The sequence below is a fragment of the Budorcas taxicolor genome, chromosome 4 (genome assembly GCF_023091745.1).
Source record: "Budorcas taxicolor isolate Tak-1 chromosome 4, Takin1.1, whole genome shotgun sequence".
NCBI lineage: Eukaryota > Metazoa > Chordata > Mammalia > Artiodactyla > Bovidae > Budorcas > Budorcas taxicolor.
In genome coordinates, this window is record NC_068913.1 from 106,843,443 (window position 1) to 106,869,187 (window position 25,745).

Below are 25,745 nucleotides of genomic sequence, written 5' to 3' on the forward strand. Positions count from 1 at the left end.
TATACATAGAGGGAAATGAAAGATGCAAAGTCATACAGAGTCAGCCCAAACATTACATCTGTTTTGTCTTTATCGAAACCAGGATTTTTTTCTGCAAACCTTTTCCAAAAACAATATTGTGTACATTATCTTCTGGCCTTGGAGACCTGTGAACATTTTATGACCCTCTTTTGATAAAGGCTGCTCAACCAGAAAACTTATTTTCCCTCAAAGTGTTTTTTCTTATATTTCTAATCTATGTCAGCCTCAGAAAGTATTAAACAAGTTACATTTCTCAGGGAGCAAAGGGGCAGTGAGTTACAAGAAAGAACCAATTAGCTCAAAAGTCTGATGTGGTTAATTTCAAGGCTACACTTGTTTTTCTTACTTTCCAACTATGTTAACTAATGCATTTCCAGGTGCACAGTGGATAAGAGATATGGGAACTTAGCAACAAGCATTGGCCCAATAATGAAATCCTATGCCAGCACTACTCTAATAACTTTTAACTCTTTGAAAGGCTCTATGTTTTAGGCTTTCCGTGCCTCTCATAGTTGGGAGGCTGCAAGAGTAGCCTCAAGAGTAGCTGCAAGAGTCTGGGTATACCTGCAAGTTAGAATGCTAACAGAGGGGTTTGATTTGAAATATTTTTCTCATGTCCAAGAGACTTATTAGCTATAGCCCTAAGTTGATTTTCTCCAGAGAAAGGTAGTCAGGAATAGCCTCCTGTTAATGTCAGAGGAGTTGGTGAAAGTCATGAAGTAGTAGAACAGACAGATTCTGGTTTTGGGGTAGATGCTCAAAAAAGCCTAGGGAGCCCTTTGAGTCCTGAAGTCTTGCTTAACAGTTCTCTTCCACATGACCTTGTCATGGGTGGGATCTCCCGTGGTGGCTCCCGACAGTCGTCCCCTTCTCCTCCTGCCCCCAATCCCTCCCAGCATCAGAGTCTTTTCCAATGAGTCAACTCTTCGCATGAGGTGGCCAAAGTACTGGAGTTTCAGCTTTAGCATCAGTCCTTCCAAAGAAATCCCAGGGCTGATCTCCTTCAGAATGGACTGGTTGGATCTCCTTGCAGTCCAAGGGACTCTCAGGAGTCTTCTCCAACACCACAGTTCAAAAGCATCAATTCTTTGGCGCTCAGCCTTCTTCACAGTCCAACTCTCACATCCATACATGACCACAGGAAAAACCATAGCCTTGATTAGATGGACCTTAGTTGGCAAAGTAATGTCTCTGCTTCTGAATATGCTATCTAGGTTGGTCATTTGTTCAGCAGATACTTAACCCAGACTATAGAAACAAACAAACAGAGAGCAAGAGAACTAAATTTTGATCCTTGCCTTCTCAATAGCTAACTAAGTGAGCTTTGGCAAATCACTTCACCCCTGTGAATTTTGAATTCTGTGGCCCGACGTTCTTCATGTAAGAATTAAAGATTTTAATATTAAAAATAAAATAAAATGAATTTAAAAAAAATAAAATAAAATAATGCAGCAGGGTGTGTTCATTATCTGTTGCTGTGGAAGAAATTATCTCCAAAATAATGGCTTGGCGCAGCAAACATTATTTCCTCACAGTTTCTATGGTCAGAAATCTGGCCTTCGTGTATCTGGGTGCTCTTGGCCAACAGGCTTCTGACACACTGTGATCGAGGTGTCTGCTGGGACGGAGGGATGATTCTTTTCAAGGGAGAGTGTTGTGATTACTGTAATCATTAGCAGAATTCAGCTGCTCAAGCGTGGTTGGGCTGAGGGCCTGAGTGCCTTGCCGGGTGTTGCCCAGAGGCCTCCCTCGGTTCCTCACCATGTGGGTCACACTGCAGTGCAGCACCTCACTTCCCCCAGAGGGAGGGCTCCGACAGAACAAGGGAAAGACAGGGAGGAAGACAGGAGACTTTCCGTAATCTGATCTTGGAAGCTACAACTTATTTTTGCTATAATATTTTATTATTACTCTTCAAGAGGAGCACTTTCTTTGCATTTTGTTGTATTTAATTTGACGGCTTCTTCCAGATTAGTTGACATGAGAAAGAGATTGTATTCATTTTAGTTATCCACGTGCATGCAGGCTGAGTCACTTCAGTCATGTCCTACTCTCTGTGACCCCATGGACTGTAGCCACCAGGCTCCTCTGTTCGTGGGATTCTCCAGGTAAGAACACTGGAGTGGGTTGCCATTTCCTTCTCCAGGGGACCTTCCCCACCTAGGGATCAAAGTCACATCTCTCTTGTTTCTTTTGTTGGCAGGAGGGCTCTTCACCACTAGTGCCACCTGGGTAGCCGGTAGTATCCATGTAATTGAGTCATTAATTATAGTTAAAGGCATGTAACTTTTTAAAATAAGAATTAGAATCTATTTGGGTTTCATGGAACAGTAGCTTTCTGCCTTGGGATGAACTGAGAGACTATATATAAAAATGTATATATATTTTTACAAATATACATAATACATATGCATATATGTCATGTATACTAAGTATACAAATTTATAATATACACATTTAAAAGTCAAAGCAAATTTACTTTGATTTCAAAGCTTCTGAATAAAGTTAATTGCCAAGTCTTTTTTTAAAAAGCCAAAACCAAAATTAATGAAGCTGTATTTGTCATTTTGGCTTACTGGTGATATAGCTATATTGTAGTTTAGAATCTTTAAATAAATTTATCAGTTTTAATCTGATGAGAGGTATAGAATGCACTGCAATCATATACTGTTATATGATAACAATAACAAAGAAAGATGTTAGCCAGAAAAATGAGTTTTGAGGGCAAACACTGCTTTGACTGGGCTGCAGCACAATTCCTCTGACTATCAGGTTACTTATTTGTAAAACAAGGTTCATGAGACCACAGGCTCCAATCATATTTATCAATGAATGGAGTTACTCTGACTGATCTCTTGTTTCAGGCTACCTGTGACCAGCGTGGCTGTTGCTGGAGTCCTCAGGGAACCATAAGTAAGCCCTGGTGCTACTATTCTAAGAATCATGGCTATCAAGTAGGGGGCGACCTCGTGAACACAAATGCAGGTAAGCCGAACTGAGCCCTGAAGAAAGAACTCCAGGTCCTCTGGAGGGTGGCTCTGTACACTGCAGTAGAGAGCTGTACCAGCAGGCAGGGTGTTGCTCTGCACGGCCGCAGTGCCTGTGATAGGATGGGCAGTGCTCTCAAGCATGGACTGGAATCTATTTTGGCATCAAGGGAAAAGATCACTCTCTGTCTTAAGAGTTGGGTCACATGTCCTGTTCCTGTCTTTGTCCTTATGTGTGTGTGAGTGCACTCAGTTGGGTCTGACTCTTTGTGACCCCTTGGACTGTAGCCCCCCACACTCCTCTGTCCATGGGATTTTTCAAGCAAGAATACTGGAGTGGGTTGCCATTTCCTTATGCAACCTTGTCTATACATCGTGATCTCTTCATTCCCCGTTTCTAACTTTTAAAGAGAGAGTTTTTGACTCAGCCACCTCTGAGACTACCAACAACTCTAATACAATGCAATTTTAATGATATGGAAGCAATTCCAATTTTATCAACGTTTTATTAAAGTTAGCTAGTCAGTGTCACTGTTCATGGACTAAACATCCCCCCTTCTTTTCTCCCATCGTAAAATGCAGCCATAATAATGAACATTCTGGGGATAACAGAAGTTGACCACTTGGGGGAGGCTCTTAGCATAAAGGAAGAGCATGCTCTTCCTCCAGGGCCTCTTGGCCCGATGGACTTTTCTAATAAGGTCTGGACTCTCATCTGGTGTGTCACCTAACTAAGGAGATGGCGTTAGTGCCTACGATCACCTGTGATGTAACATGGAGACAACAGAGAGGGAATAATGGATATGAACGCCTCGAGGACTGAGAGTGTAAAGGGTGTAGGAGTGACTGATGGGCTGATGGAAGGAGAGGGGTGTTTCTGTTCAGATTTTGGAGGAGAGAGGCATAGCTTTTGAATAAAGTAGCAGCAATACCTAGCTTCAGAATCTGGTCCAGTGTGGTATGCGTGCATGATGAGGTCCACATTTGTGTCTCCTCTTCTTATGGGAAGCAAAGGCTTTTCGCCAGCCCCTTTGACATAAAGGTTACTTGTATGTGGCTGTTTGTGAATTTACACAGCTGGCTCTAAAAACTCTCTTACTTTTCATGTTAGGATTCACAGCCCAGCTGGAAAGGTTGTCTTCTTCATCTCTGTTTGGAAATGATGTCAACAATGTCCTTCTCACAGCAGAATACCAGACATCTAACCGTTTCCACTTTAAGGTTGTAGTTTATTTATATTTTTCATATTATTTTCTATTACAGTTTATTACAAGATATTGAATATAGTTCCCTGTGCTCTACAGTATGACCTTGTTCTTAAACATTTATGTTATATATTATAGTTTTGTTATGTATTATATATATGTTAATATGTTATGTATTGTAGATTTTGTTTGCTAATCCCAAATTCCTAGTTTATCCCTCCTCAACCCCCTTTCCCGTTTGGTAACCATAAGTTTGTTTTCTATGTCTTTTTCTTTCATAAATACATTTTTTTGTGTCATATTTTAGGTTCCACATATAAGTGGTATCAGATGATACCTGCTTATTTAGAAAAATTTTTGAGAAGTTCTTGTTCCCTTCCTGAGGACTGCAGTTACTACAAAAGAGAAAAATTTGCTAGTAGAATATTTTTCTTTACTGTCATTTTCTTACTTAGCACCTGTATGTTGAAGGTACCTATTGCCTTCCTTCAGTGTGATAAGTTCCCAGATATATATTATAGGGTTCACTGGTGAGTTTTGGCTTTCTTGCATTTTCCCTTGATACCATGTGAAATGTGGTAGGGAGGGGAAGAAAAGAATGATCACAGCTTTGAAAATTCTTGAGATAAGTCATGTCTGCAGACTTACAGTGTATGTTTCTACCCAAAGACTAACTTATGTCCAAGCGTTAAACATCTGAATTGGGTGACGTAATTTCAGATTAGGATGTAATCTGCTGCCCAGATTCCAGTGCCAGGAGCATAGGTGTTAGGAAGCATGGTGTTGGTAGGCATGCTTCTGTTTTAGAAAAAGTAGAGATGTTTCCATTTTGACTTATTTTTGCTAACCTCTCTGGACAGTTAACTGACCAAAACCAGAACAGATACGAAGTACCCCATGAACACGTGCAACCCTTCACAGGAAATGCTGCCTCTTCCTTGACATATAAAGTTGAGGTCTCCCAACAGCCGTTTGGCATCAAAGTGATCAGAACGAGCAACAATCGTGTTCTGTAAGTTTTGGAAACTTACCTAGAGAGCTGAGTATGAAGGTTATGGAGGAGGGAGGTTTGCAAACCTGAAAAAGAATGCCTTTCTATAATAATCTAGACGATTGTAAGCTCACTGATGGTGACCAAACTCTCCACCTTCAAATGCATACTTTTCGCTGCCTTTCTGCCTCTTTCTTTCTTCCTGCTCCACTATTTCTCTTTCTCCTCCTCCTCCTCTGTTATGACTAAGCATTTATTATAGGCCAGGCACTGGGCTGTGTCCTTTTTCTTTTTCTTCCTTCCATTAGGTCATTTTTCCTCTTTATTGTCCCTTTTTTCCCTTCCATCTTTCTAACACCTATGCACCAGTAGCTCTCTGTAGAGCATCTACAATAATGTAAGAATAATCTGATCACATAATAGAGTATTAGGGGGACGAATCTAAGAAATGTGCCAAATGGTACCTGATCTCTTTCTTGTTATCCGTTGGAAAATATCACAGGGGGGCAAATGGAGCCGATTAAACAGGGAGCATCGAGTCTTTGGAGGCTTCCCAGGTGGCATTAGTGGTAAATAATCCAATGCAGGAGATCCAATCCAGTCTCCAATGCAGGAGATCCCTGGGTCCCGTCCCTGGGTCAGGAAGATCTCCTAGAGAAGGAAATGGCCGCCCACTCCAGTATTCTTGCCTGGACAGTCCCATGGGCAGAGGAGCCTGGTGGATTATAGTCCATGGGGTCACAGAGAGGTGGACACAGCAGAGCGACTGAGCAGAGCACAGCACACTGAGTCTTTGAGCTGTAAGAACAATTTTCTAAGCAGCTGCATTCTCTCCACACCACTTGCCCACCTGACCCATGTTTTCTACCTGTGTCCAGGTTTGACTCCAGCGTTGGGCCCCTGCTGTTTGCTCACCAGTTCCTGCAACTCTCCATCCGACTCCCTAGTGCCAACGTTTATGGGCTGGGAGAACACGTGCACCAGCAGTACCGGCATGACATGAACTGGAAGACCTGGCCCATATTTGCCAGGGACACCACCCCCAATGGGGTAAGCTTTCAGATGGGCCCCCCTTCACTGAATATCATAGCCTCTTCATGAGGTCACTCCTAGCAGTACAGTTCGGTTCAGTCGCTCAGTTGTGTCCGTCTCTTTGCGACTCCATGGACTGCATCACACCAGGCTTCCCTGTCCATCACCAGCTCCTGGAGCTTGCTCAAACTCATTTCCATCGAGGCAGTGATGCCATCCAACCATCTCATCCTGTGTCGTCCCCTTCTCTTCCTGCCTTCAATCTTTTCCAGCATCAGGGTCTTTTCAAATGAGTCAGTTCTTCACTTCAGGTTCAGCATTAGTCCTTCCAATGAATATTCAGGTTTGATTTCCTTTAGGATGGACAGGTTTGATCTTCTTGCAGTCCAAGGGACTCTCGAGAGTCTTCTCCAACACCACAGTTCATTCTTCAGTGCTCAGCTTTCTTTATGGTCCAACTCTCACATCCATACATGACCACTGGAAAAACTGTAGCTTTGATTAGATGGACCTTTGTCAGCAAAATGATGTTTCTGCTTTTTAATATGCTGTCTAGGTTGGTCATAACTTTTCTTCCAAGAAGCAAGCGGCTTTTAATTTCATAGCTGCAGTCACCATCTGCAGTGATTTTGGAGCCTCCCCAAATAAAGTCTGTCACTGTTTCCATTGTTTCCCCATCTATTAGTCATGAAGAGACGTGCACGCAGTACAGTATAACAGTTAGGAATAAGCTGCTAGGGTGAGGCTACCGGATCTGAATTCTGGTGCTGCTACTCACCAGTAGCAGAAGAGGGCAACAGAGGATGAGATGGCTGGATGGCATATCCGATTCAATGGACATGAACTTGGGCAGACTCCAGGAGATGGTGAGGGACAGGAGGCCTGATGTGCTGCAGTCCCTGGGGTCACAAAGAGTTAGACATGATTTGGTGGCTGAACAATAACAACAGCACTCACCAGTTATGAGGTTCTGGGCAGGTTTCCCCTCTGTATCTTTAGAGCCCCATTCATAAAATGGGGGTGGTATACTTACTTCATAGGGTTGTGATGGTGATTAAATGAACAGATACATATAGAGTCTCTATAAGAGTGTCTTCCACATAGAAAGTGCTCAATAAATACCAACTACTTTTATTTTATTTTCCTTTTGAACTAACCAGTTGTGGAAAAAACCAATATTGATTCTGCACAATATGTTGGTTCTGCTCACCACATTTTAGGTTGACCTTTACAAATCACCAACTTACCAGGTTTGTCAGCAAAATAGGATAAAATGTCAACTAAAATTCTGTATTAATCATTCTTTCCTTGAAGAATGTTTGGGGCAGTGAGAGAATAGAAGGAATAAAGTTTCATTGTTGTTAATTATTTTATTTTTTCTCTGTTTTGTTTTTACTGCTAAAATTCAAAGTAGAGATATTTTCTAGGCTCAGCAATACTACATTCAGATTTTGTTCAGCAACTTTCCTGATTAGGCAGAACTAGTGATTGGATGAAAGGAAATTAGAGGAATAATTTATTAAATGACTTTAAAAAATACATTATCTCTATTTACCAAAAGAACTCTGAAAAAATAAGTTTATTTTACTCCATCTAACAGAAAAAGAAACTGAGGTTTAGAGAAGCCAGATAAAAAGCACAATGTAAAAAAAAAAACCGAAACCCAAACAAGAGCTTGCCCAGTAGCTCAGTGGTAAAGAATCTGCCTGCCAGTGCAGGAGATATGGGTTCCATCCCTGAATCAGGACGATCCCCTGGAGAAGGAAATGACTACCCCCTCCAGTATTCTTGCCTGGGAAATCCCTTGGACAGAGGAACCTACAGTCCATGGGGTCGCAAAAGAGTCAGACATGACTTAGCTACTAAACAACAAACACAACAACAAAAAATAGTTTCTAAGGAACAGAGATAAGATCTAACCCCTGGCCCATGCTCCTTACCATACCACATCCTATCAGAAAAACAGGACAGGTGTTGATTCAGAGCAGGTCCTCTGGGATATGGCTGCTGATGCTTGTTTAATAAGGAGCCTAAGATCCTTGCTGCTTGAAGTATGCAGTACAGGAAACACCACACGAGAAATTTGGGCTCTCAGCTCTCTCTTCTAACTACTAAATCAGAACCCACACTTAAATTAAATTCCTTTGGAATTTTTATGCATGCCAAATTTTGAGACGTACTGTCCCAGAGCAGTGATTCTCAAACATGATTACACTTTGGAAACACCCCAGGAAATTCAACAAACTATAGCTGCCTGCTTCTGTCTCCAGAGATTCTGTTTTAATTGAGGTGGAATGTGGCCCAGGTTGAGAACTACTGTTCTCAAGTCTAGAAGCCCAGCTCAAGTTCTAATGTTTACTCTTGTAAAGACTAGAAGACCAGATATCTTAAATATATCTCCATCTAGTTGCAAATTAAATGGTGCCTGATTTATATACGACAGAGGATGAGATGGTTGGATGGCATCACCGATTCAATGGACATGAGTTTGGGTAAACTCCAGGAGCTGGTGATGGACGGGAAGGCCTGGCGTGCTGCTATCCATGGGGTCACAAAGAGTTGGACATGACTGAGTGACTGAACTGAACTGAACTGATTTATATAAGGACTTGATGGAGTTTTTGCAGGTGGGGTTAGGTCAAACCTCTTTGAGTCAAGGTCAAGCCTGTTTGAGGGCTGCTTTTTTCAAAAAAATTATTGGAGTACAGTTGATTTACAATGTTGTGTTAGTTTCTGGTGTACAAAAAAGTGATTTAATTATGCATATACATATATCCATTCTTTTCTCATATAGATTATCACAAAATATTGAGTAGATTCCCTGTAGATCCTTTTTGGTTATCTATCTTATAGATAGTAATGTGTGTATGTTCATCCCAAGCTCCTGATTTATCCCTCTCCACCCTGCCAAGTTTCCCCTTCGGTAACCGTAAGTTTGTTTTTGATACCTGTAGAGAAGAGCTTTTATGAACTACAGTTTCAAAACTCCTGTTCTTCTACATCTTAACACATCATAAGCTCTCACAGCTGACTCATTAGTATAAGAAAATACTAATTCATTTGATTAACATCAACATCAATATAGACCTTGTATTAGAAATCTGTGTCTTCTTTGACCACAAGTTCTTTTGTCCATTTCTTGCATGATTAATACTGATTTCCTAAGCTATTTCTGGCGACGTGGGGCTTATTTGTAAATTTTTGATTTTAAATTGTCTCTCTGCAGGATGGAACTAACTTGTATGGTGCACAGACATTCTTCCTATGCCTTGAAGATGCTAGTGGATTGTCCTTTGGAGTGTTTCTGCTGAACAGCAATGCCATGGGTAAAAGACTAAAGGAATATTCATGAAAAAAGTACTCAGGAATGACTTTCAGTCCCTTTCTGACAGCATCATGATAAAGGAATGGCGCCCTTTAGGATTTCATATGTTCTCGGATTGGATCATCCCTATTTCATTACTTGTTGACCCGTGGTGGCCATGAGTTGAGTGTCCTCTCCTAGCTTATGATTTTCTTCCATCTGTTTGCCTCTGTTGGAAAATTTCCTATTTCTGAGTTAAAGCAGCTTACCTTTATTATAAGCTATTCTGAGGCAGTTTCTACCAATTTATCTTTCTCCTTCCTCAGACATCCATCCAGTACAGGGGTTAGTATCAGCTTTGGTAAAAAACAGGTAATTCTTCTAGTGTGTGCATACTCTGTGTCCGGCTCTTTGTGACCCCATAAACTGTAGCCCAGCAGGCTTATTCATCCATGGGATTTTCCAGGCAAGAATATTGGAGTGGGTTGCCATTGCCTACCCCAGGGTTTCTTCCCACCTCATGGATCAAACCTGCATGTCTTGAATGTCCTGCATTGGCAGGTGAATTCTTTAACGTTGAACCACCTGGGAAGTCCAGTTGTTCTAATAGCTGAGCCTAACCAAGGAGATACAACTGAGCAGTGAATGTTGCATTGAGACACCAAGGGTAGCAAGGTAAAGTGGGGTGAGTGTGGAAGGCCATGCAGAATATTTTCAGACAGTTTAAGATCTCATGGTAATATCATAGGATTCCAGAAAGTAGCTCACTCCCTTATCTTTGAAGGCTTTAGACCAGATCAATGATTCTTAACTATTTTTCTACTTGCACCATCACATATAATCCCAGGGCTGTGATTCAGTCACTGTAGGGGAAGAGCAGTTGTGTCAGAATCCCAGAGTTGATGATCAGCATAGGATATTGATCCCCACCGTCTTCTCGACTGAGACTCAGGAGATTAGATCAAGGCCACTCAAAGTGTGGTTCATGGAAGGTTCACAGACTGTTTCAGGTCTACAGTAAGACAAATATAGAAACTGAAAGTAAACATTGCTATAGCATCCAAGTGCATGCATGAACCTTTTTTCTAGTGTTTAATTTTTGTGTTATTTTACAAAAGCATCAGTTTGCAAAGAATCAGAAATTTGAAAAATTAGGCTCTGATTTTTTTTTTTTTACCAGATTGTTTGAGAATAACTCGAGTGATACAAGATGATTCTAAGATACTTAATTGAATCTTAGATGATTCTAAGCTACCTGATAGTCAAAGAATAGAATGAGGTAATGCAAATGCAGTTTCCGGTGGCTGAAAGGTGGCTTAGTGTATCTAGGATCCTGTGACCTTTCCCTCTAAGCCTGGCCAGACTGATTTTTAAAAATGTATTCCTTTTAATTGGAGGATAATTGCTTTACAATGTTGTGTTGGTTTCTGCCATCCATCAATGTGAATCAGCCATAGGTGTACATGTCCCCACCCCCTTGAACCTCTCTCCCACCACCCACTCCATCCCTCCCCTCTAAGTAGCCACAGAGCACCAGGTTGAGCTCCCTGCATCATACAGCAAATTCCCACTAGCTCTCTATTCCACCTGTGGTAATGTATTCATTTCAATGCTACTCTGTTCGTCCACCCTCTCCTCCCACTGAGTCTGTGAGTCTGTTCTTTCTGTCTGCATTTCCATTGCTCCGCTGCACACAGGTTCATCAGTACCATCTTTCTAGATTCCACATATATACATTAATATATGATATTTGCTTTTTCTCTTTCGGACTTACTTCATTCTGTATAATAGGCTCTAGGTTCACCCACCTCATTAGAACTGACTCAAATACATTCCTTTTTATGGCTGGTAATATTCCAATGGAATATTACTGAGATGGTTGGATGGGATCACTGATTCAATGGACATGAACTTGGGCAAACTCCAGGAGATGGTGAGAGAGAGGGAAGCCTGGTGTGCTACTGTCCAGGGGGTCATGAAGAGTCAGACATGACTTGGCGATTGAACAACAACAGCAATGACAATATGCACCACAACTTCTTTATCCATTCATCTGTCAGTCGACATCCAGGTTGCGTCCCTGTTCTAGCTATTGCAAATAGTGCTGCAGTGAGCATTGGGGTACACGTGTCTTTTTCAGTTACGATTTCCTCAGGGCATATGCTCAGCAGTGGGATTGTTGGCTCATATGGTAGTTTTATTCCTAGATTTTGAAGGAATCTCCATACTATTCTCCATAGTGGCTGATCAACTTACATTCCCACCAACAGTGTAGGAGGGTTCCCTTTTCTCTACATCCTCTCCAGCATTCATTGTTTGCAGATTTTTTGATGATGGCCATTCTGACCAGTGTGAGGTGATTCCTCACTGTAGTTTTGAACTGCACTTCTCTGAAAACGAGTGACATTGAACATCTTTTCTCGTGTTTACTAGCCATCTGTCTGTCTTCTTTGCAGGAATATCTTTTTAGGTCTTCTGCCCACTTTTTGACTGGAATTTTCGTTTTCCTGGTATTGAGCTGCATGAGCTGCCTGTGTATTTTGGAAATTAATCTTTTGTTAGTTGTTTCATTTGCTATTATTTTCTCCCATTCTGAGGGTTGTCTTTTCACCTTGTTTATAGTTTCCTCTGCTGTGTAAAAGCTTTTAAGTTTAATTAGGTCTCCTTTGTTTATTTTTGGGTTTATTTCCATTACCCTAGGACATGGGTTATAGAGGATCTTGCTGTGATTTATGTCCAGGAGTGTACTGCCTATATTTTCTTCTAGGAGCTTTATAGTTTCCGGCCTTACATTTAAGCCTTTAATCCATTTTGAATTTATTTTTGTGTATGGTGTTACAAGGTATTCAAGTTTCATTATCCCTAGTGCAAATCAAGGCGATGGGGAGACTTCATCTTTGAGAATTGCAATGGGGGCTTAGAGAGGTTTTGAATTTATAATATCATCTCTAACATTGTTTTAGTTTGGCTCTTGCTTGGTGTGAGATCTGCTGAGGCTATGACCTCTGTGAGTCTAGCTGGGTCATATTCCTGTAGTTATGATGGGTAATGGGATTGGAAGAGCAAGTTCTGTAGTTGTGAATGTCTGAGGAGAAAATTTTTTTCTCTGTCCTCTTAAGTTAGGTATTTGGGGGCCTGTGAATCAATCTGACAAAAGACAGGTTAGTAAGAGAAAGACCGAGTTTACTTACATGAGTGACATACATATGCACCAGAGTGCTCAATAAGTAGCTCAAAGGGTTGGTTAGAATCTGGGTTAGAATTTACATACCATCCTACGGGTTTCCCTGTTGGCTCAGATGGTAAAGAATCTGCCTGCAATGTAGGAGACCTGGGTTTGGTCCCTGGGTTGGGAGGATCCCCTGGAAAAGGGAATGGCTACCCACTCTAGCATTCTTGCCTGAAGAATTCCACGGACACAGGAGCCTAGCAGCCTACAGTCCATGGGGTTGCAATGGGTCAGACATGACTGAGCAACTAACACTACCATCCTCATAAGGTAGAGGAAGAAAGCTACTCAGGATGAAGCAAATGACTCCCTGAAGGGGTGAGAGGGCATTTAATGCGACAACAAATGACTTTTTGGAAAGATTGCAGAGTCCTTAGGAGAATAGTGGGCTTCCCTGGTGGCTCAGAGGTTAAAGCGTCTTCCTGGAATGTGGGACACCCGGGTTCGATCCCTGGGTCGGGAAGATCCCCTGGAGAAGGAAATGGCAACCCACTCCAGTACTCTTGCCTGGAGAATCCCATGGAGGGAGGAGCCTGGTAGGCTACAGTCCATGGGGTCGCGAAGAGTCAGTCTTCACTTTCACTTTAGGAGAACAGTGCGAGTTGGATATTCTTGTGGCCATGTCTGTTTGGGTGTGCTGCCAATTTATTGTCTCAGAGAACATTAGTTTTGCTCTAGGGTAGGGAGTTTATGACAACTAAGTTCTTTTCTTCAGTTCAGTTCAGTTCAGTTCAGCTGCTCAGCTGTGTCCAACTCTTTGCGACCCCATGAATCGCAGCATGCCAGGCCTCCCTGTCCATCACCAACTCCCAGAATTCACTCAAATTCATGTCCATCGAGTTGGTGATGCCATCCAGCCATCTCATCCTCTGTCGTCCCCTCCTCCTGCCCCCAATCCCTCCCAGCATCAGAGTCTTTTCCAATGAGTCAACTCTTTGCATGAGGTGGCCAAAGTATTGGAGTTTCAGCTTCAGCATCATTTAGAAGTTTTTAATTTTAAAGATTTTGTTGATGTAGACACTTTTAAAAGTCTTTATTGGATTTGTTGGAGAAGGCGATGGCACTCCACTCCAGTGCTCTTGCCTGGAAAATCCCATGGACAAAGGAGCCTGGAAGGCTGCAGTCCATGGGGTTGCTGAGGGTCAGACACGACTGAGCGACTCAACTTTCACTTTTCACTTTCATGCATTGGAGAAGGAAAAGGCAACCCACTCCAGTGTTCTTGCCTGGAGAATCCCAGGGACAGGGGAGCCTGGTGGGTTGCTGTCTCTAGGGTCGCACAGAATTGGACACGACTGAAGTGACTTAGCAGCAGCATTGGATTTGTTACAAACTGTTTCTGTTTCTGTTTTGGTTTTTTGGCTGTGAGGCGCACGGGATCTTAGCTTCCTGATCAGGGATCAGACTTAAACCCTGTACACTGGAAGCCAAAGTCTTTAACTACTGGACCACTATGGGAGTCTGACAGCAGAGTGCTTATGAGAGGCTTTGTGTTTAGGTTGATAAGGGAGTTCAGAAACTCAAACATCTTCAACTTATAATCATTCTTATGCTACGATGGTTGCTTTTACATGAAATCCTGATACAACACTGAAAATACTCCAGTCACCAGTATGAAAATCTGCTACAGAACAAATGTTTTGACCCCTCTCATGCTGTGAGAGTGGACTTTGACCATCAGAGTTTGTCCCTTTTTATACAAAAATGAGGTATTATGATCACTTCATTAGTGTTCAGATGATGGGGGATCTTCTAGTCTAAAACTTTGTAATTATTACTCTAGAACAAATTCTAATGTTTATTTGCTTCATTTTTAATCTTCAAGAGGTTTTCCTCCAGCCCACCCCAGCTATCACTTACCGCACCATCGGGGGCATTCTCGACTTTTATGTGTTCTTGGGGAATACTCCAGAGCAAGTTGTTCAAGAATACTTAGAGGTAAACTTATGATATCATGATTATGGTTAAGGAAATCTTAAATAACACAAAGAAAATGAAATTTAATATGTGTGACTTATAAACATATGCTGTTAATATTATAAGTAGCTGCTACAAATGTGCTACTACAATTTGACCCTATGCTCCATGATTTATAAAGGGGCTGGAAAAATAGACTAGCATCTAACATAAAGGAAATGGTGTGTTGGGAAGTGGGTATATTTTGTGCCCCCAAACTAATGCTCAGAATAAAATTTTTTAAAAGCAGAATATTTCCTAACTTTCATTTTATATCATTCTTTCAGCTCATTGGACGGCCAGCCCTACCCTCATACTGGGCGCTTGGGTTTCATCTCAGTCGTTATGACTATGGAACCCTAGAGAACATGAAAGAAGTGGTGGAGAGAAACCGCGCTGCACAGCTGCCTTATGTAAGTAAGATTTCAAAAAACACTCCAAAATAAAAGAATTGGGGAATAAGAACATCTGTTTATATTTTCTCCTCCTGAGTTTTTTTTGATATATAAGAAAAATATTTTTACATATTCAGAATGCCAGACTTTTTTGTTGGGCCAACCATTCCTTTAAAGCAACTGGTTCTTTATAGCAGGTAATAGTTCTTAGAGACCACAATTATGGGGTTGGGAGACAATCTGTTTCTTTCTCTATTTTTCTTACCACATGTTTTGATAGTAAAATTTCCTTATGCTTACTGTATTGATTACATTTCACATAATGCATTTGTTATTTGACTTCTCAAAACACTTATTTTCCTAGTTTAAGTGAGCAAAAGGTTATAGTACATGCATGTAGTAACATATTTTTATGTTTTAAATGACTGCACTTGAATGTGTCTATTATATAATGAATAGTGAGGTTTTGCAAGAGATGCAAAGGGAAAAGCCCGAAGTTCTCTGGAATAATCATCTTCTCTCCTCTACCCCATGCCCTTGGAGGCAGACATTAAGGTCCTATAGCAAGAGTCAATTTCATTCTGGGCTCCACTGTTTTCGTAAGAGTAAGATTAGGAAAGAATAAATGTCAAAGATGGCTCGAAGTAGAAGAGAAGCAACAAGACAAAATGGGGACAGTCAAATGAGGGAGAGGAGGTGGGGGACACAGCCCCTTCCCTTCTCTGTTGTGGATGACATAGCATTTAGGTAATGGATGTGCTTTGACAGCCTTAGTGATTTTTTTGTGATTGTTGTGGTTTGTTTGTTAGATTGGACTTTAATGCTAGAGGGCCAGACAACAAGGCAGAGTGATGCAGCTAATCTGATTCCAGGGATGGGCCCATAAACTGTGGACCTTGCGTATTCTTTCAGGATGTTCAGCACGCTGATATTGATTACATGGATGCAAGAAAGGACTTCACTTATGATCCAGTAGCTTTCAAGGGCTTCCCTGAGTTTGTTAAAGAATTACACAATAACGGACAGAAACTGGTCATCATTGTGGTATGGGCAGTCCTCTTATACCCCCATATCAGGTCCTTGCTCTTCTTTGTCACTGAAGCCCCCTCTCCCCACCTCATCCCCAATTTCCAATCTCCTTTCAGTGCCTCTGGCTTAAAGCTAGGTTCCTCACTGTATTTTTGTCCTTCTTAGGATCCTGCCATCTCCAACAACTCTTCCCTAAGTAATCCCTATGGCCCGTATGACAGGGGTTCAGATATGAAGATATGGGTGAATACTTCAGATGGAGTGACTCCACTTATTGGGGAGGTAACTTAATGGGGAAGCTAGGAGCTGGTAGAGGGGGCTGTGGCTGTGTTATATGTGTGTGAGTGTGTGTGTGTATAATTGTTCTGTTTTACATTTTCAGTTATCATATTTGCTGGGGATCGACTTGCCCTTGTGCTTTCATCTCCAAATACCTACCAGCCATCTGAGCTCTTACATTCCCTTCATAGCAAAGTCCCTTTGAACAATAGGTATAGATACTGAATATTTCCCTCCTCACTCCCCATCTGCTCTTTAGCTGACTGCAGTCTGCTTTTTTCCCCCATCCTTCCTCTGACAAATGGCACCAGTTATTTCCAAACTGGCAAATCCAGTGGAACTGTTTCTTTCCTTTTCTTACTCAATTTTTTCTGTTATCTGACAAGTTTGACTAGTTCTTTCTCAAATTTCTATTTGTCCTTGTCTTCCATCAAATTATTATCTGCTGCTTCACTTCTAATATCTCTGCTGACCTGAGTATGTAGTGTCGGACAGGAAGTGGATAGAAAGACAATAGAGAAGAGCGCCTGATGGTTGGAACATACAACTTGTGATGCATCAGTTGAAACTACACAGTACTCTTCCTCATTTGCTTCCCCTGTGCTTAGTCAGTAAAGAATCCACCTGCAATGCAGAAGACCCGGATTTGATCCCTGGGTCAGGAAGACCCTCTGGAGAAGGATCTGGCAACCCATTCCAGTATTCTTGTCTGGGAAATCCCATGGACAGAGGAGCCTGGCGGGCTACAGTCCATGGGATCGCAAGGGTCAGACTGGACTTAGTCACTAAACCACCACCATTCCTTCATTTATCATTCCTGGGATTGGGAGTTGAACATTAACAACGATCTAATCATGAAAAAAAAAATAACTTCTTTTCTTCAAGCATCAGTTGACGACTCCTATTTATCCTGAGTATTTGAAGTGCTTCACATCTTTAACTGAAAATGACCTATGTCTAGGCAGCTCTGTTGCCATAATCATATTAGGAGTTTCTTTGTAGAGTACTCTACTCTATTTTACTCTGTACTCATTTAACTTTCTCTGATTAATTATTTTCTTTTCTTCCTGAAGGTCTGGCCTGGAAAAACTGTGTTTCCTGATTACACCAACCCTAAGTGTACTGCTTGGTGGACAAATGAATTTGAGCTTTTCCACAGTCAAGTAGAGTTTGATGGAATCTGGATTGTGAGTTCTTAACATTTTTTCTCTTTCCCTAAAATTAATTTTTATGGAAGTATATTTGCTTTACAGTGTTTTGTTAGTTACCATTGTACAGCAAAGTGAATCAGCTCTGCGTATACATACATCCCTTCGTTTTTATATTTCCTCCTCATTTAGAGCTCTGAGTAAATTTCCCTCAGCTATGCTGTAGGTTCTCAATTGTTATCTATAGAGTTCTTAACATTCTGTTGAGTAGGCGGCTAACAATCAGACTCTATGTCACTGAATCATGGAGCACAGGGTGCTCCATGGAAAGCAAGGAAAGCAAGAGTGGCAGTGATTCCAAGTATTCCCTCTCTTACTATTCAAATAATCTTACCAAGACATGTAGCTTAGACTCAAAAGCAGATTTTTAGAATGGAAGTAAGCTCAGGAATCAGTTCTATCCAAGTCTGTGTGTGCTCAGTGGCTGAGTCATGTCTGACTCTGTGCAACCCTATGGACTGTAGTCTGCCAGGCTCCTCTGTCCATGGGATTCTCCAGGCAAGAATATTGGAGTGGATCACCATGCCCTCCTCCAGGGGATCTTCCTGATCCAGTGACTGAACCTGGGTCTCCTGCATTACAAACAGATTCTTTACCCTCTGAGCCACCAGAGAAGACATTGTCATTGTCACAAGGTACCTGAATGGTTCAATGGCCAGTTCAGACAAGTTGGATACACTGACCAGAGCCAGAGTACTCAGGTGTGGACAGAACTGTGGCTACAGAAAGGACAAATGTCTCCTAGACTAATAGCGAATGAAAACCAATGCAAAGCAGGAGGTGTTCAACACAATTTAGGGAGCGCTAGCATTGAAATTCTTTCTATTTATAAAGGAAAGGTAGAAAATGTAAACAGAAGAGCTAAACAGATGAGAAAAGCAAAAATGATATCAACCAAGGGCATGTACCATCAGTATTTCTGTGTTCATCTTTACAGACCTCTCACTTGCACAGCTGTGGGTACCTGCTTATTCACTCACTCTCTCTGCATATGTTTATATATGAAATGCATATATATATATGTGTGTGTATTCATAGCTATATTTGCATATCTAGAGAATGTATCAATATAAGTTGATTTATATGGGATCATATAAATCAAAATACGATTCACCTAATATTGGATTGGCCAAAAATTTCATTCAGGTTTTTATGTAAGATGTTATGGAAAGACCCAAATGAACCTTTGGCCAACCCAATATTTTGAGAAATATTTCAGTTTAAATGATTGAAGACATATATCATTTTGAAGGGATTTTAACAACCTTCTCCATAAAGCCTTCAATAGGTAGGGAAGACAGGGCAGGAACATCTGTTTCTCTCTTTAACCTAAGGACCTCTTTAGAAAAGAAATATGTAGAATTATTTCTCTGAGTCCTTAAAAAAAAAAAGACACAATCTGTGGAACATATGAGGAAATGTTACTCTTTCTTAATAGTCTTTGCTCTTTGTCTTGTAGGATATGAATGAAGTTGCCAACTTCGTGGATGGCTCAGTTTCAGGATGTTCCACGAGCAATCTAAATTATCCCCCATTCACTCCCAGTAAGCGTTGATTAGTCTGATTAAAATGGCAACACATATCTCATATTTTAAATTCATAAGGATAGATATGAATAACCTGCTGAGGATTTTTGTACATAAATTGCATAGAGGAAGGAAAATGTGGGCACCATTTTTCTTTATAGAAAACCAGAGAAGAAAATCAAAACACTGCTTTCTTAGATGAGGCATAAATTCAAAAGGGGTAACCTAGTCCTTCTGCTTACATCTGAGCTGTTTCTAGGGGACAGTCCGGAGAAGATGCAGGACAGAAACCAGAGGCTAGTAGGTAGTTCATTTTGCTCTCAAGTGTGGACCCAGACAGGTCAGGGCTTACCAGAGAGAGACCAGATAACTAGGTTTGGTCTTCAGATGAAGTTAAGTTTGGTCAAGTCAAGAGAGTGAAGAAGAGATTTGGATGAGAGGATGAGAGGGAGCCAGAACCCATGGCTTGGGAGGACAAAGTCAGTGTCAGTGAATACAATGCTAGAGAGATCTGATTGAATTTTGACCAATAGAATCTCCCAGGGTGTGGCCCTAGGATCACAGCATTTGTTGTATTTTGAAGAAAACTAGAGGCTCACAGAGAAATAGTATCTTGAATAATCTGCTAGAATTATAGCATCTTTTGAAGACTTCCAATCTAAGATCATGGCATCCAGTCCCATCACTTCATGGCAAATAGATGGGAGAACAGTGGAAACAGTGGCTGACTTTATTTTTCTGGGCTCCAAAATCACTGCAGATGGTGATTGCAACCATGAAATTAAAAGATGCTTACTCCTTGGAAGGAAAGTTATGACCAACCTAGACAGCATATTAAAAAGCAGAGACATTACTCTGTCAACAAAGGTCCATCTAGTCAAGACTATGGTTTTTCCAGTGGTCATGTATGGATGTGAGAGTTGGACTATAAAGAAAGCTGAGTGCCAAAGAATTGATGCTTTTGAACTGTAGTGTTGGAGAAGACCCTTGAGAGTCCCTTGGACTCCAAGGAGATCAGTCCTGGGTGTTCATTGGTTGGACTGATGTTGAAGCTGAAACTCCAATACTTTGGCCACCTGATGCGATGAGCTGACTCATTGGAAAAGACCCTGATGCTGGGAAAGATTGAGGGCAGGAGGAGAAGGGGATGACAGAGGATGAGATGGTTGGATGGCATCACCGACTCAATGCACCTGGGTTTGGGTGAACTCCAGGAGTTGGTGATGTACAGGGAGGCCTGGTATGCTGCAGTTCATGGGGTTGCAAAGAGTTGGACATGACTGAGCGATTGAACTGAACTGAATCTGACGAGAAAATAAGAAATTGGAACAAATAGGTCAAGATTAAACAGTGAGGGAATTAGATGGGAGGCTTCATTCTTTTGGTGATGGAAATTACTGATATTTTAGTAATGGAAATATGGCAGTCAGATGGTTTTGGAAATAGTGATCTGGCATTATGTGTGCTTCTAATATGAGTTAGAAAGTCGATAGATCAAAGGTCAATAAGCCATTAAGGATATGATTGCAATAGTTAAGATCCAAAGTAATTTGGATCTGAACCAGAGTGGTGTGAAGGGAGCAGAGAAGATTGGATGAATGAAAGACAGGTTGGTCGATCATCCTTTATAGTATCTGGTCAACAGAGAGAAGGGATAGAAATTTATTTTTAATAAATATTTTTGTTCTTGGACCACTCAGCTAAGTCTGCAGACTTCAGATTTAACTTCAAGTCTAACTGGACCCACTTACTTCCAAGTGCTTGCTTCTGGTCACCTGAGCACCCAGGTGGGAGGATGTGTGTGGGTGTCAAGTCAGCACAATTGTTTTGCATAACAGAGAAACTACTGCAGGTGTATATAGCTCTCTGATTGTGCGGATGGTGTATGTCCACTTCCGGGATGGCCACAAAGTTGCCTGCTCAGGGAGCCGCCTCGTCTGGTGATAGTCGAGAAACGGGGAGTGTGTAGCTCAGGCTCTCATTGGCCGAATCCTCTTTTGTCGCAGAAATCCTGGATGGGTACCTGTTCAGCAAGAGCATCTGCATGGACGCAGTGCAGCACTGGGGGCAGCAGTACGACGTCCACAACCTGTACGGCTACTCCATGGCCATCGCCACTGCAGAGTACGGCCGTTACCGCTGTGGGCTCGATATGTGGTCAGAGCGACTTAATACATGACCAGATTCTTAGTCTTGTCAGACTCCAGGTGCTACTGTGTTATTTTTTAGAACTCGGCAAGATAAGTAAGGCTGTTATTATTGAATGAATGAAGAAAATCCTGGGCACCTAGAGAAGAAAGTGCAAGTGTCCGACTCTTTGCGACCCCAGGGACTATACAGTCCATGAAATTCTCCAGGCCAGAATACCGCAGTGGGGAGCCTTTCCCTTCTTCAGGGGCTCTTCCCAACCCAGGGATCGAACCCAGGTCTCCTGCATTGCAGGTGGATTCTTTACACTGAGCCATAAGGGAAACCCAAGAACACTAGAGTGGGTAGCCTATCCAGCAGGTCTTCCTGACCCAGGAATTGAACTGGGGGCTCCTGCACTGTAGACAGATTCTTTACCAACTGAGCTGTCAGGGAAACCCAAAGGGAAGAAGGAAGCTAATAAATATTTATGGAATGTATATAATGAAAGAAAGAGTGAATACATGCATGAATGGAAAGTTGGAAGAAAGAAAGAGAAGTAACCTGACCAAGGTCAAACAGCTAATATATTGTAAGAGCAAAATTTGGACTCATTTCTGCATGAGTCCAGGGATTCATGTATTTTCCTCTCTGCCATACTCTATAGACTGGCGTACAGAGGGTTAAGTAACTTACAGACTTTATGTGCTCTGGGATTTTAGGTACCAGCTCAGTATCCTTGTACTGAAATTTGATTTTATGGAGTTAATGATGTACATAAAGTACCTAAAACAAAATATAAACATACCCAATGGGGCAGTCTGCTCCCAATAGCAAATCTAGCCCTACAGGAGAGAACTAGAAGACAAGAGTAGGGTATTAACTTGAGAGCTTCAATATCATCACATTAGCCTCTGGGCTAAGACTCACTAAGGTCACACACTGATTCCCTCTCTCCCTTTCTAGAACGGTCAAGACTGTGTTCCCCAACAAGAGAAGCCTCATTTTAACCCGTTCTACATTTGCGGGTTCTGGCAAGTTTGCAGCCCACTGGTTGGGAGACAATGCAGCCACCTGGAACGACCTCCGATGGTCCATCCCTGGCATGCTCGAGTTCAACCTTTTTGGTATCCCAATGGTGAGTCCACATGACAGTCCCCAGAATGCCTCATTCTAGATGGTTTCCAAATAAAAAATCCTCCCTCCTCTGCCCTCTGCAGCCCAGGATTAAGTGTCTGGTGAGCACTGCTTCATCTCCATTGGTATGACACTGATACCACGCCATTCTTTCCTGTACTGCCTTATAAAAATAGAACCTTGATACCGCCTTGAAGTGGTATCATTGGAACATTTTTTTAAAAATTAAAGTACAACCTACATGTGAAAAAGTGCACATATCTATAAGGTTACAGATAATGATTTTCACAAATGAAACACATCTGTGTATTTTGCACCCAAATGAGGAAGCACAATACTATCAGCATCCTAGAGATGGCTTTGGGATCTTTTAGTTAAATTCGACGTATCTATTTATTGAGCTCTTACTCTGAGCAAAGTATTGAGCTAGGTGTACACGAAGAGAAACATTAATATAGTAATGGAAACACCTTCCTTTCCTCCCTACCCCCAAGTTTATACACAAGCACACACACAAAATTATGAAGCTAGGGTAAAGGTGCCAACAGGAACATATAATTTAAATGTTAAAAGAAATCCCGAGAAAGGGTATTTTCAACTCTAATAAGATTACAAGAAACAAGGGGAGTCACAGGAAGAAGTCAATAGTGACTTCATATAGAAGATGGCACTTGAGTTTAACCTTAAAAGTGGCAATGTTTATCAGACTAATGGTTAGGGGAGATCATTTTAAGACTGAGAAATAAACTTGAACAAGACCAGCAAGAGGGAGCATTTGATGTATCTGTAAGGATGGGTATGTAGGACTGGAATGAGAAATGATGCTGGAAAGGTGAGTTGCAGCCAGTTACCATGAGTTACCAGGAGGATGAGCAGCAGGAGATCCTGGAAATTTTTGAAGAGATGAATGACCTGATCAGATTTAGCCGTTGGAAAATTAATTGTGCCAGTGCTGTGGTCAAAGTGATAATATCAGCAGTATTTCTAGTTACTATTCACCAAAAAGCTATTGTATGTCATGTTTTACTTATACCATCTCATTTACTAAAACCCTAGAGTGCCCGCTTTAATAACATGAGGAAACTGAGGCACAGAGCGTTGAGTAACTCATTTGAAGTCACCTGGCAGTAAGGAGTAGACACGGGACACAGCCTAATTCCATCACACTGCATTCACCTTCTCACGGAGAGATCAGCCAAGTTGGGTTGGCAGGTCTCCGGTAGAAAGCAAAGCCCAGGAGCAGGGGGCAGCAATGGAAGTGAGGTCCACATGCTGTCACTGTCTGTGTGTCCTTCCAGGTGGGTGCTGACATATGTGGCTTTATACTGGACACTTCTGAAGAGCTCTGCAGACGGTGGATGCAGCTGGGAGCATTCTATCCATTTTCCAGGAATCACAATGGCCAAGGCTACAAGGCAAGTCAGTCTCCCAGGAGATATGATCAAAATAGACTTGGCATTCAGTAGGACTGGATCTACCTGCATCCTCACCTGGAAATCTGTTGAGCCATCTTCCTCCCTGGTGCTTCACTTAGGCTAACTGGGACAACTGCTTACAATTGGCCAGAACTCCTGATGTGCCGTTAAAATGCTCTGTTGCCGTGGCCTCTGCTATTTCTGCTGCAGCAGTCAAAGAAATGGCGAGTCTGTGAAGGTTTTCAATCAAACCTCTAGACCTCTATGTTACTCATTTTGAATAAAAATAAGGAAATACTTCAAATATTTAAATGACAGTCTACTGAGAGAGAGCTTCCCCAGTGACTCAGCAGTAGAGAATCCACCTGCCAATGCAGGAAACACAGAAGACTCTGGTCCAATTCCTGGGCCGGGAAGATCCCCTGGAGGAGGAAATGGCAATCCACTCCAGTATTCTTGCCTGGAAAAAATCCCAAGGACAGAGGAGCCATGGGGTTGCAGAGTCACACACGACTGAGCAACTAAGCAAGCATGCACTGCCGGGAGAATGAACGAGGGGGAGGCATCACAGGGTGAAGAGCACCCACTTACTGGGTGAAATGAACTCCCTTTTCTCAACCCTATTGCTCAGAAGCAAAGTTGCAAGGCAGCTCCGGGTCTGGCAGGAATAAAACTCTTAGTTGTGATGGATGGAGTCTGATTTCTGCAGATCCTTCTGAGGCAGGAGGTTGATGGGCTCCAGGCTAGACATTTATCACTAGCCTCCTGTTTACATTTTCTGAGGAAGGAGGCAAGTGGACTCCAGGCTAGGTATTTACAACCTAGGCTAGGTATTTACAGCCTCCCATTTGCACTTTGAGATAGAAAAAACAAAACAAAACAAACAAGAACAGGGTAAATAGACGGGGCACTTTTTAACTGTCATGGCAGGAACAGAGAGGAGTCAAACCCTGCTTGAGTAAAAGATCAAGGTCATGTCCCCTCCCTGGGGCAAGGGGAACACTGCATATGTGCAGGAAGGCTCTTTGGGGATCAAAAAGTAGGGGGTACCACCCCAGAATAGGTGATGCCAAGGCCCCCCATAGGACTGGACTTTTTCCCCTGGGAAAAAGTCGCACATGCATGTTGGGGAGGGTCCTAGGGCAGGTCAGAAGTGGAAAAAGAAACTAGATAGCTGGCCAAAGGTAAAGACCCAGAAGAACGGCCCCATATAAATGACTTAACCACCTCTTCCCTGAGCCCCTCCTCAATCCGGGGGGTGGTGGGGGAATGCTCACACCCTTTGTATCCAGGTATGCCTCTCTGCCTTGCTTCTGTCTTAACTAAACAGACTGTTTCTCTGTGTGCGCTCACACTTGTGCTGTCTCTAATAATAAACTTTGCACCTGCTTTTATGGTTTGCCTCCTTGAAACATTCTTGCTTTTAAACAAAGGCAAGAGCCTGGGAAAATTTGCTTCTCACCTCTAACACTTGCTGGTTAGAGTGGCTAGGTTTCCTGGTTTTCATTCAGGTCACCCAGGTTCAATTCCTGAGCAGGAAACTCAGCGCTCACTGCTGCTTCGCTGAGATCAAAACCAGATGACAACTACCACCTCTTGTTTCTTCCCAGGCCCAGGATCCAGCCTCCTTTGGCACCGACTCGCTGCTGTTGAATTCCTCCAGGCACTACCTGACCATCCGCTATACCCTTCTGCCCTATCTCTACACCCTTTTCTACCGTGCTCACAGCCGCGGGGACACCGTGGCCAGGCCCCTTCTGCATGAGTAAGTTCATCTAATCCACAGGAATCGTATCAATATAACTGGGTGAAACTGACTGTATCATCAAATGGAAGTGGGAAAATTAAAACAATCCAGTTAATCAGATATATTTTTTCAACTTGACTAATCATTTGGCATTTGC

At 42.2% G+C, this 25,745-nt stretch overlaps 1 protein-coding gene across 1 annotated transcript in view; it reads left to right on the forward strand.

Annotated features, from left to right (window-relative positions):
• Positions 1 to 25,745, forward strand: part of LOC128046312 (maltase-glucoamylase-like) — a 189,023-nt gene that overhangs the window by 12,871 nt on the left and 150,407 nt on the right. Inside the window, exons 3-17 of the mRNA XM_052638415.1 lie at positions 2,886 to 3,006; positions 4,120 to 4,229; positions 5,074 to 5,225; positions 6,083 to 6,254; positions 9,463 to 9,562; positions 14,595 to 14,707; positions 15,013 to 15,138; positions 16,033 to 16,164; positions 16,315 to 16,431; positions 17,502 to 17,615; positions 19,096 to 19,180; positions 21,169 to 21,286; positions 22,256 to 22,427; positions 23,725 to 23,841; positions 25,452 to 25,606. Coding sequence (XP_052494375.1) covers positions 2,886 to 3,006; positions 4,120 to 4,229; positions 5,074 to 5,225; positions 6,083 to 6,254; positions 9,463 to 9,562; positions 14,595 to 14,707; positions 15,013 to 15,138; positions 16,033 to 16,164; positions 16,315 to 16,431; positions 17,502 to 17,615; positions 19,096 to 19,180; positions 21,169 to 21,286; positions 22,256 to 22,427; positions 23,725 to 23,841; positions 25,452 to 25,606 — 1,904 coding nt within the window. The remainder of the gene's footprint in view (positions 1 to 2,885; positions 3,007 to 4,119; positions 4,230 to 5,073; positions 5,226 to 6,082; positions 6,255 to 9,462; positions 9,563 to 14,594; positions 14,708 to 15,012; positions 15,139 to 16,032; positions 16,165 to 16,314; positions 16,432 to 17,501; positions 17,616 to 19,095; positions 19,181 to 21,168; positions 21,287 to 22,255; positions 22,428 to 23,724; positions 23,842 to 25,451; positions 25,607 to 25,745) is intronic.